The sequence below is a fragment of the Heliangelus exortis genome, chromosome 12 (genome assembly GCF_036169615.1).
Source record: "Heliangelus exortis chromosome 12, bHelExo1.hap1, whole genome shotgun sequence".
NCBI lineage: Eukaryota > Metazoa > Chordata > Aves > Apodiformes > Trochilidae > Heliangelus > Heliangelus exortis.
Window position 1 is genome coordinate 6,846,353 of NC_092433.1, and position 12,037 is coordinate 6,858,389.

The 12,037-nt window shown below is 55.1% G+C and overlaps 1 protein-coding gene across 1 annotated transcript in view; it reads right to left on the reverse strand.

The window, feature by feature from the left end:
- Positions 1-12,037, reverse strand: part of TWF2 (twinfilin actin binding protein 2) — a 22,846-nt gene continuing 10,809 nt past the window's right edge. The window contains exons 3-9 of the mRNA XM_071755730.1: positions 9,411-9,589; positions 8,399-8,494; positions 7,654-7,758; positions 2,393-2,518; positions 2,150-2,300; positions 1,597-1,718; positions 1-1,416 (exon numbers count right to left, since the gene is read on the reverse strand). Coding sequence (XP_071611831.1) covers positions 1,249-1,416; positions 1,597-1,718; positions 2,150-2,300; positions 2,393-2,518; positions 7,654-7,758; positions 8,399-8,494; positions 9,411-9,589 — 947 coding nt within the window. The 3' untranslated portion in view covers positions 1-1,248. The remainder of the gene's footprint in view (positions 1,417-1,596; positions 1,719-2,149; positions 2,301-2,392; positions 2,519-7,653; positions 7,759-8,398; positions 8,495-9,410; positions 9,590-12,037) is intronic.

Below are 12,037 nucleotides of genomic sequence, written 5' to 3' on the forward strand. Positions count from 1 at the left end.
TGTTTTAAAAATACTTTATTCTTTAGAAAATACAGCGTTCAGTACAGTGTGCTCTGCCCCCCCCCCCCCAGCTTCAACCCTCCCTGCCTGCTCCACGGAGGCCGAGGCCATGTCAGCAGAGTTGCTGGGGCAGCAGGAAAGCAGAGGGCAGGTTTCACTGACCCCATTTCCATCCTCCTGGAGAGGTGGGTGGCTCTCATGCCCTCACTGGCCCCCAGCAGCAAGGTGCTCTCCCCCCAGTGAAGCCTCACCCACAGTGACAAGGCCCTTGGAGCTGGTGATGGTCCTTGCTGGCTGGGGACAGTGCTGGGGACAGAGGGGAGGTCACACTTCCCCACACAAGGAATTTGGGGTAGCCCATGTGATTTTTAATGGGGCTGCCCCAGACCCAAGAGCCAGCAGCAAACCACAGGGGTGATGGTGGAGGCTGGGGCCTGTGGAGTGTGGAAGACCAGGGCTTGGCCCCCTCACCCCCAGTTCCCATCCTAAACAGTGACAGGGCTGAGTCAGGGCTGTAACAGCTCCCTCCGAGAGTAAAAGCCTTATTGAGGGGGTTCAAAAAGGAGATGCAAACATCACCCAAAGGCAAAGTGACCTTTTTCCCAGGGACAGGAGAAGCTCAGGAGTGGGGGACATGCCTTCCTCTTCCCCCCAGCCGGCTCCCCCCCAGGGACAAACTCCTAAGAGCAAAGCCCACCCTGCAGGGAGAGGTCCTGCCCGCACCCTGGAGGGGGGTGCAGGATCGCTCCGGGCCTGGGGCAGAGGGGCTGTGCACAGTGAGAGCAAGGATGGGTGAGAAAAATCTGGGGGCTGGGGGAGCAGAAAAAGAAGCATTTTCTCTTTTCAAACAGGAATCCCAAACACCACCCCCTTCCCTTTGCATAGAGCAGCTTGCAGGCAAATGTGTCCTTCGGTCATTCAGGGGACAGTGAGAGCAGCGGCTGTGACCCCGGGGTGGGGACAGGAACAAGGCTGGGGGACACAACCCTGCTGCTCTCATCCCCAGGGCTTGCACAACGACAGAGGGAAAGGAAACACCGACAACCCCAAACCCTCCCCATCGCTCTGCCCCAGGGTGCAACAAGCCATCCTGACGTTTAAAAAAAGGAATGAAATAAGAAAAAAAAGAAGGGAAGAAAAAAAAAATAATTATAGGCTGAGATGGAGGGAAAGATCCCCGGGTCGGCGGAGAGGAAGGCGGGAAGTGCCGCGGGGATGCTGTCCGTTCAGCGCCTGGTCCCGCAGGATCTAACTGTCCTCGCCGTTCTCGCCAGGCCCCTTGATCAGCCGCTTCTGTCCCCGTTTGCCCACGGGCCCCTTGGGCTTGGCGAAGGCCTGCTTGAAGGCGTGCTGCTTGGGGTGCACCTCCTCGTAGAGGAACTCTGCCGTCAGCTCAGCTCCATCGTCGATCTCGATCTGCAGGCGGGAGTGGCAAGCGGAGGTCGGCACCTCCCTGGGGTTTTGGCACCCTCCTTTGGGGCACCCAACTCCCCCCACAAGCTCCCCGGCGGGGCTGGACCAAGGCTGTGGCACAGTCCCTTGCAGATGCCCAGCGCAGGTCTCTGGCCCATCGCCTCTGGGTGGGCTCACGCTTACCTTCTTGGCTATCTCCAGGCAAAACTCCTGCTCCACAGTGTCCAGCAACCGGCTCTTGCAGCTGGAGTAGAGCATGCGCTCCTTGATGCTGCATTTGTACCCAGGCATGGAGTAGATGAAGACTGCGAGAAGAGATCAGGGCTTGTGGCACTGCCCGGGCTCGTAGCCAGGGAGAACCAGGTGGTCACATCCCACCCTGGTCATAGCTTTTCCAGCCTTGAGAGTCCCAGTCTACTCAGTCCCAGTCTACTCAGTCCCAGTCTACTCAGCCATCCTATCTATCACCCCTCCCCAAATCACCTTGGTATGCCTACAACACAATGGCCACCAAACTGGCAGCACCCAGAGCCCTGCACTAGGTGTGGCAGCTGCTTTTGGCACCGAAGGGCTTGCCAGCACCCACCATGGGAAGATGGCAAAATGGGAACTGATTCCAGTGATGCCACACCGCCCCAATCCCCATCCCTGTTTGTTCCCCACATAAATGATGGCCCAGGGAGAGCAAGGACCAGTGTGGGCTCTAACCAGTTGTCCCCAGTGACAGGGCACTCACCAACAGACTCCAGGTAGTCTCCCTCGTGTGAGTGCTTGTAAAGGAAGAAATGGTAACGAGCTGAGTCCTGAGGGATCCTCTTGGGCAGGTCAGTGATCTCCGTGGGGCTTGTGTGTACCAGGTCAATGGTCTCCCGCTCCAGATCCAGCTTCTGATGGACAAGAGGGGGATGTGGGAGGGGACAGGAGTGAGAGGCGGCAGAAAGGGGCAGCAGGGTGCAGGGGAGCCACATAAGGGACCCACCAGCTGGATGTAGTTGATTTTCTTCTGCTTGAGTGCCTGGATGGCTTGCTGAGCATCCAGCTGCAGGGGGAAGGCCAGGCCTTGCAGGGTCTGGTGCTTGCTCTCCACGCTGATCTCTGTCTTCACCTGAGGATGGAGACCAACCCAAGTGTCAGAGCAGAGAGCAACAAGGGGTGGCGAAGGGCCAGAAAGGAAAACCAGCTGCTGCCACAGCAAAAGGCTTTTCATCCAAGGAGATGTCTGATTCCTGGCTCACAGTGGCATTAAACCACCAAAGGTCACCCAGGCCTGGGGCAAGGATACTTGTGACCATACTGGTGATCACCAAGCCCCAGCCCTGCACCCCCTACCCTGCTTTGCTCCTGGCAAAGCCCAGCTCAAAACTGATGTTTCCCAGTGAGACCCTGGCAGGGATGCTGTGACCAACACTGCTGCATGTCCAACTTTGATCTTCTCCCACCATAATTCACGGGTGATGGGGAGCCCTGTCATCCCAGAGCTCAGCTCCACAAGTCCCTGCTGGTAGGGTGGGGGGTGAACCCCTCCTCAGTGGGTTTCCCTGCAGCAGCCAGGCAGCCCCTGATGCTGGGATTGGGGATCCAGAGCTCAGAAAGATCCTGGACGCTGTTTTCCCTACAACCCCTTCAGGGGAGAACCTGCCACCCCTACCCCAAGCAAACCCCCTACTCCAGGAGACCAAACCCCACTTCAAAGAGGGAAGAGAAAGAGATTGCAGAGACATCGCATGGCCCCGGGTGCCTCCACCCAGCTGCAACGGGGGCTGTCCCTGTCCGGGACCGCAGGGGAGGGGTCGGGACACGGCAGGCGCGGCGTTACCTCCTCGGGGCCCGGGTACTCTACCAGCGATGGGCAGCAGCAACAGCCCCCCACCATCTGCCACAGAATACAGGGAGACGGCGTCACCCTGACGGCAAAGGAGCCCATCCCACCTCCAGACCCACTCCCCCAGGTAAGAAGTCCTGCAAAGCTACCCCAGTGCTCTGCAGTGCGCATGTGTCCCCTTTCCTTTGGGACTGGTTTGGGGAATTTTGGATAAAGACAGTCCAGCTTTTTTTTTTTTTTTTTTTCCCAATAGAGAAAAGCAAGAAAACCCAAGGCATGCCAAGAGAAATTCAGGAGTTCGAGCTCACACCTCAGCAGCACCAAAGTGCATCTGGTTACAGGGCTGCCCTTCATTATAGCAGCACTCCAGTGGGGTGACGGACCCGGAGTGCCCAGAGCAGAGCATGCACAAAAACACCACTCTGGGAGAAGGAAAAACCAGGCATCAAGCAGGCAGAGCAGCCTACCATCTCAGTGCTTGAGTCCTGGGAACAGGAGTCCTGCCAGCGAGGGGAGAGGAGACACATTGTCAAAGGCACCCCGTGCGGGGATGGGAGGGGGTCTCGTGTGAAACGAGAAGGGGAGGGGGACACACGGACATGCCAGGAGGATGGAGGCATACCATGTCTCTGCTGGAGGGCAGGGAAGGCAGGTCCTGGCAGCATGGGTAGGGAGAGCAGCAAAAAAATGAGATGGGAGACATCAGGACTGGGGAGGTACGGGAGGGAGAGCCCTGGTCCCCCCACATGCAGCGTCCCTGCAGAGCCCATGTCCCCAAGCAGAGCCCATCCCTGCCACTGCTCCCCAGCCAGGATGACCCCAAACCAGGGTCTGGAGCAGTTCCAGCAGTCACAGCAATAGATTTTGGGTTATCCTCTGCCAAATAGGATATACTAAAGGTTTTTGGGGAAAAAAATGGCCAAGCCTCTATCCTCATTCTGGAGGATGAGCAGGGTGTGAACATGCAGCTCTAGGGGTAAAACTGCTGTAGGGTTCCCTGTCACTGGGTGGGGAAGGGGTCTGGGTGACCTCCCAGCTCTGCTGTCCTACTGTCCTCCAGCGTGCTGTGGCATCAGCATGGGCCCAAAGGCAAGTGCACAGGGGTTCAGAGGACACACACCAGCTTGCCTGGTCCTGCCCTCTGGAGAGGTGCAGTGTGAGGACATTACCAACACCTCCAGATCCTCATCTTTCTTCCCAAAACTGGAAGGAGGCTGGGAGCGTTATAGCAGCACCTGAGAGAGCTAAAGCTGTGACATGAAGCACACCAAGTCCAGAATCACAAGAGGTGGAAAGTTGTCCTAGCAGTGTCAACTCACCCATATACCTCTATTTTCTACTCCCTCCCTTTCAAAAATATTAAAAACTGGCTCACCAGGAGCTGTGCATGGGATGGTTCAGGATGAGCTGCATCCTGTCCCCTCCGTCCCAGGCTTGCTGGCAGGAGGCTTGGCTGCAGGGTTATCTTAGCTCTGTTTCTTTAGGTTAGTTTTTTCCCCCCTTTCCTCATAGCTGGCACAATGCTAACCTTGGCTAACGAGCATTTCTCTGTCTTACAGTGAAACCTTCATGGGAGGGGGTCTGGTGAAGCCTTTGCTCTACTCACCCACTGACACTGTGAGCATGACAATCCCTCATACACCACAATGGCACAGCCACCTTGAGTTCCTCTTAATTCCAATTCCTCACCTTCCAGCTCCAGAACTGCCTTCCTCTCCCCCACAGCCCCACTGAAGCAGCACGCCTGGCTCCCCTCCATCTCTCTGAGGGGGTGCTTCTAGAAGGACTTCCCACTCGTGGGTGTTGAGGCAGCTCAATGCAAAGTCAAAGCCATTTAATTAGCCCACGGTCTGCTGACGACTTCCAGCTCAGTAAAGCTCAAGATGCATTTTCCAGCTATTTTAAAAAAATTGCAAATGGCAAATTTTTGTCGGCTCTCACCCAGCTACCTCTTGGTAGCTAATGGGAAAGGGAGCTAATGACACCAACTCTGTCCATGCAACTCTCAAACCACAGGAGACATCAGGACTGGGGAGGTGCGGGAGGGAGAGCCCCAGTCCCCCCACACGCAGTGTCCCTGCCCATGTCCCCAAGCAGAGCCCATCCCTGACACAGCTCAGGGCAGGGCTCAGACAATCTAAAACCCAGGTTACCAAAGGCTCGGGACCCTCCCGAGGACCATGCAAACCTGAGTCCTTCCCACCCTGGCTCAAAAGGCTACTGCCAGGCAGCCATCACCTCCTCTCCTGCCGCCTTTCCCCTCCCACCCCTTCTCTGTACTTGTTGGGCAGCTGAGGAAGAGCCCAGGGAGCTTCTGCTGGCACAAAAATGCAGTTACCTTTGGGGGGAGGATTGCAAACCTGGTCAGCATCTTAGAAGGTCACATCCCAACAGTGTCAGAGGAGAGAAGAGCTGCACACCAGCAGTGGCTCCAGCCAAGGGACATAGCAAAGCACTTGCAAGCTGGTGGCTTTTAAAGAAACAACATCCCCAGTGTCACTTCCCAAATCCTAACGGATTGGTTGATCCACAAGGGAACATACAGGGTCCTGAACTGCCAGTGTGACCACGGGCAGACACCCAGGAGTGCTGAGGTCAAGCCTTGCTCAGGGACTGCTTCCCAAGTCGCTGCTTCCCAAGTCCCTGCCAGCCCATACTGCTCATTCCCATGTGCTGGATCTGCTCCCACAAATGAAATGGCAACATGCACGTGTGTGCAAGGACCCCATCAGCCTGCTGGCAGTGTGCAAGGCTGGAAGCATCACAGCCCTGGAGCAGGGTGCTGCAGGTTGAAAGCAGCTCTCATGTAGCTCCCCTTGGTGAGAGCCCACCTGGTTTTTATGGCTCCAGAAACTTGTCCAAAGTTGAATTTACTGAGTTGGGAGTTTCCCTGCCCTGGGGAGGTGACTGTGGCACTGAACACCTGATCTGGAGCTCCCATCACCTCCTGTTCCAAGTGGGCAGTTCCTGAGCCAACACAGAGACCCTTCAGCACACCCAGTGCTCATCCCCTTCCCACTTTTAAATCCATGGGCAAAAATACATCCATTTTCCTCCCTTTGCCAGTGACCACTCCCTGTGTGCCAGGCTGACACAAGGACTGTACCTTTAAAATCACCCCCAGGCAAACCAAATGGCTGCACCACCTTCCCCCAGGAGCTAAGTCTGAAAAAGGCAAGGGTGGGAAGCAAAGCACAGCAGGATCAACTGGAAAATAAGCACCACTTACCTGGACCACTTGACCCTGCAAGACACAGCCCAAAAAATCCCCAAAACTACTTAATCCTGCAGCACTAGCCAGCCAAAGCAATGCCACAGGCACCTAAAAATGCCAAACAAGCTGCAGAGCCACCATGAGCATTCATTTCTCTCCCTCCTTGAACTGTGGGCATCCCCTTGGGTCCCCCAGGGCAAATCCTGCTCAGACCCTCCAGGCTGGGAGCTGGGATAACCTAGCTGATACTCATCAGATGGAGACCACCTGTGGCATCTCCTGAAAGCCACTCAGCTCCACCACCCCCAGACCTGCTCTGGGAGGTGGAAACCTCCTGCCTGAGCTTTTACCATTAATTAATGCCATCAAGCTGATTGGCTTCCCATCTCCCAGACATGTCCTGATCCACCCCTGAGCCCCACACCCCCAGCACTGGCAGAAGAGAGAAGGATGTTCCTCTAGAGGAACAAAAAAACAAGTGAAGTCCTCCCACCCCAACAAAATCCCACTTCCAGGTGGTCTTCCCACCCAGTGAGCCAACCTCCACCCCACCAGGGTGTTTGGCAGCACCATGTAGGTTGTCATGAGCACAGTGAGATGCCAACGGGGAGACAATGGCATTGCAGCCTTGTTCACCCCAACCCTACCCCACACCACTTCCACATCTTTTTCAAGTGCATAAGCTACCAAATTCAGGCAAAGATCTGTATTTCATGGGGCTGCATCCCTCATATTTATAGCCACAGAGGAAGACTAAGGGAAAGGAGGCTGCTACAGCCACAAGATAAGCCTGAATTCTTCCTGCCTTCCTCTCCAATTCAGACTCAGCTCTGGGCTTTGCACCAATACCCAGAGGTCAGAGGTTGCTGCCAGCTTTGAGCCTCAAACCCCCTTCTGCCTGGCAATTACAGTGAGCAAAATGGAGCTCTGGGAAAAAAAATAACACCAACAAACCAAACCAAACCAAACCAACCTCTGGTCCTCTTTCTACCACCAATTAGACTGTGAGGATGCTTGGTCCACCTTGATGGGCAGGAGCTGGTTAAGCTGCAGAGGTCCCAGAGAGCACAGTGAAAATGAGATATATCTTTTTCAGCTGGGTGCTGCGTGTTGGCTCCCACACCTCCAGCAGCAAAACCATCCCTGCATCCCACATCCTGTTGTGCCCTGCGGGTCTCAGGATCCTTCTCCCTGGGCAACCCACCTCGTTGATGCGGATCTGCTGGAGCTCCTGCTCGGCTGCAGTCAGCGGGGCTGGGGCAGAGCAGGAGGACACGTGCTTTTGGTAACCACTGAGGGACACGTCCTCCTGCGGAGAGAGGGACAGGGAAGTGTCAGGGGTGGTTATCCCCATGAGGCTGGATGCACTCCCAGCTTTGAGGCTGTGTCTGAGCAACCCAGCAGGTCCCATTTTTAAACAATGCCCGTGACTGCCCGCTCAGACCACCCTGCTCCTCCCAGACATTCCTGGCCCTTCCGGCTGATTAACAGAGCTTGAGAGCATGAAATTGAGAGGGAAAGACAGAGACCAGGGCTGGGAGCAGGGGAGGGCAGCAGAGGGACCCGGGCAGGACCGGGCTGTGCAGCTGCTCCTGAGGAAAGCCCAGCCAGGGGAAGGAGAAACCTGCCCAGCCCAGCCGGGTGACGGCTTTCGGTGCTGGAGTGACACTGCCACCACCTGGCGCTTCTTTTCATGCTCAGAGTAAAGCTCTGGATGTCTTCTGAGCCTTCCTCCCACCTCTTCCACAGTCTCCATCACAGACTGACCACAGCCGTGCAGGCAGGAGAACGTGGTCTGGAATCAAAGCAGTGCAGAGAGGGACAAACCTCCACGCTGTCCTCCCAAACACCAGTGTCCCACTTCCTGCCTGGATTTGGTGCCAAGCCTGTGCTAGGCTGCCAAACCTCAGGGTGAACCCCAAAAAGTTACCTAGGAAGCACCACCATACCTTCACTGTTCCAAACATCTCATCCTTTATGTGGCCCCCACCAAACTCCTTCTTCACCGTGGCTCGGGTGGCAGCATAGAGCATCTTCAGCCGGACCTGTGCAGGGAGGGAGGTGGCAAGCACCATCAGAAAGGAGCATCCTGTAAGGCCACTGTCCCACCACTGGCTCCAGAGACATCAGCCCTCCCTGGCAGCAACCACTGAGTTTCAATCCAGGCTAGTTTCCAGCTGCTGCATCTCCAGGGATGGGGAGCAGCCAGGAAACCCCCGCAGTGTTTCCAGGACTGCTGGCACACTGCACAGCTGAGCCAAGTGCTGCCCACAATTCCCTAGTTTATTCTGTGCTTTGCTTTCCCATTCCTGAGCTCCAGTGCATCATTTCTCACCCAGGTCTGGGTAAGAGGAGGCACAAATACCTCCAAGAGTCACCTAGATGTGAGTTTTGCCTTTTGGCAAAACTTCTGCAGGGCAGGGCTTCAGCAAGTGCCCCTGTGTGCATGGTGCTTTTCCAACAAGGGAATCACAGAATGGTTTGGGTTGGAAGGGACTTTAAAGATCATCTTGTTCCAATCCCCCTGCATGGGCAGGGACACCTCATACTAGACCTGGTTGCTCTAAGCCCCATCCAATCTGGCCTTGAACACTTCAGTGATGGGCCACCCACAGCTTCTCTGGGCAACCTGTGTGTGTCCCACCACCCTCACAGTGAAGCATTTCTTACCAATATCTAATCTAAACCTACCCTCCTCCAGTTTAAAGCCATTCCCCCTCATCCCATCACAACATGCCCTCCTAAAACATCCCTCCCCAACTTTCTAGCAGGACCCTTTCAGGTGCTTCAAGACCACCACATCCCCACAGGGGTCTCCACTTCTTCTTAACCTTAGCATGGCATCAGAGGGTGTGAATGCTCCTCCTCAGCCCCAGTGCAAAGGCAACTTGGAGAGCATCTCCCCCACCCTCCACCTCCGTGTCCCCATGCTGGGGTGTCACAGCCTGGCACAGTGCTCACCGGGGAGCTGTCAGGGGACCAGGAGATGAAGAGCCACTCGTAGCCCTGGGCGTTCTGGCTGTCCAGGCGGTACAGCAGGTAGCATGGCTGCTGCTCGTCCAGCAGGGGCAGCACCAAAGCATCGTAGTCTGCATCCCAGCGCCGGGACAGCTCTTTCTGGGCTCCCAGCACAAGCTGCTCTGGAAGGAGAAGATGCAAAAGGCCGTGTTAGATGAAGGCAAAGCTTACCCTGCAGGACCATGTGGCTGCTCAGCTCAGGGCTCGCTGCAGCTCCACCACCAAAAGCAATGCTACCCTGTAGGAAAACAAATTATGACCTCAACCCATGTGAAGGAGCACACACCCCAAGGAGAAACCCCCAAGGAGATGCCATCAGGACTGTGGCTGCCTCCAGCATCCCACTGCTTCCTGACAACCATATCCTCCACTCCTGTGCTCCTCACCACCAAGATCTCCTCTCTGGTGACCTTCCATAGGCTCCTTCCACTCTGCTCTCTCCAGCTGTGTAGTCCACAATCAGCCCTCCTTGCTGACAGCAGCACATGAAACCTCCTCCATCCAACTTGAGACAAGCTCTAGGAGCACTAGAATAGGGACATGAGGAACCACCTAGACTTGGAATGCTGAGAAAAATAAAGGTTCCATAGCAGAAGCCAGGATGATGAGCCACAGCTGCTTTCATGGGATTCCCCCTAACCTCAGAGCGGTCAAAATCAGAGCTGATACCCAAAGCCTGTGTACATAGGGATGAGGGATGTCCCTGAGACCCCAGATTGGGGGAGACCATGCTACCAGGAGACCCCCAGCCTCTGGAAGGGACCTATATATTTCACACACATGGTAGCCTCAAGTATCTGGAAGGCATTTTTTTCAGCTGCTATGCAAGCAGTGATGGAGCTGGGAGCTCTGTGAGATGAACAGTGCTCAGATGAGATTTAAAAGCTGGTACAGGCATTCTATAAACATGAAAATCTCTCCTCTTAGTCAAGCCAAACTTTGGGATGGCTGGATGGAAAAGCAAAGGCACTCAGGGAAATCAGCACAGGTTGCTGGAGAACAGTCTGCATTTTCATTCCATTTTTAGATGCAGTAAGGTCTGGGGGAGATGTCAGGACTCAGAAGAAGGTGTAGGAAAATCCGGAAGTGCCAAACCAAAATGAGCTGGGGCCTTGGACAGTTGGTACTCAAGGGAATGCTCAGTCTGGGATGTGCCCTGGCTGGATCTTTGCTCATGGGGAGCCCCTTTGGTGGGGCACAGCCCTAACCCTCCAAATTCATCCAGCTCAGCAGCTCCAAATGCCATGGCAGGAAAGCTTCTAAGGAAAACAACTGAAAAATGAAGGGTTTGGGATCAATTACTGTCACCTCACCTTTTCATCTGGGCTGGGCATTCCCCAACCAGCAGCAGCATGACCCTTCCCTGCCCACCATCACCTCACCACAGCATCTGCCATTGCACGCCCAGCCCATCACTATTTGTGCACACAGGGCACATGCTGCCAGTACAGTAACAAGGACAGCAGAGAAAACAGGTGCTGAAAATACTTGACCTTCAGCAGAACTGCTTGTTTTCAGGAAAAGAGGCTTAAAAACCCCAATATGCCCCTAAAATAAATGTAAAGTGCTGCAAACAGACCCGTGTGTTGCAAGGCCATGGGATCCCAGAGAGACTGCAAGGAATTTTGCCTGGCCAAACCCCCTGGCAGCTCCAGGTGTCTCTGTCTGCCAACCATCCCAACAACTCACACATGGAGCAATGGGTGCCAAGTCATTCCAAGCCATTCCCAGCCCGGTCTCAAGCCAAACCCTGTCCATGCTGCTGTGAGTCAGCAGGCTCCAGCTTTCCCCTGGCCTGGAGGAACCGCTCATCTCCCTGATTCCCACCAGGCTCTTCTGAGTTCAGCTCAATCTGTTCAGAGCCAAATTTCCCTCCCTGGTATCTGCACTGCGATGGGAGTTGCCAGAGGATAGTGTGGGAGCCCTCAGTCTTGCCCAGCTCCCTGCATAATATCACCTAGGGGCAAAGAAAGGCACCCAGCAGTGTGCAGTGGCCCCGACAGGCCATGCACCTTGTTCCAGCTCACATGGTCAGGCAGAGAAGAGACGCCTGAGCCTGATTGGTGAGACCACCACATCCTTATCCCAAGCCCTTCAGCACAGAGGTGCTCCTGGCCCTCCTCCTTCCACCTGCCTACCCACAGGACCCTCAGGCTTGGCTGCATCTCAGAGGATTCTACAGACACCCAAGCTGGCCCAGGTCAGAGGCAATGAGCTGGCAGGGTGATAGAGCTGGACTCTGAAGCACAAAGCACTGTCAGGCAAGGTTGGACAATGAAACAGCTGCTGATGACAACACATTGGACAGGTAAATATATCCCATTCAGCCCGAGTGGAAATGGTGGGACATGGTAAAAACTCTCCCTTGCTGGAATCATAGGCCACAACCCAAAGCTGGGGCACAAACCCAAGCACCCAAAGTCCAGGCTTAGAGGTGTCATGACTTACCCAAGCACAAAGCCAATTCCCACTTTTTAAAAGCAAAAGGAGTTGAGAGCAAAACCATTGTCAAAGATGCTCCAAAGAAGCAATGCAGATGTTGTATCCCAACAGATGGGGACCTTGCTGAG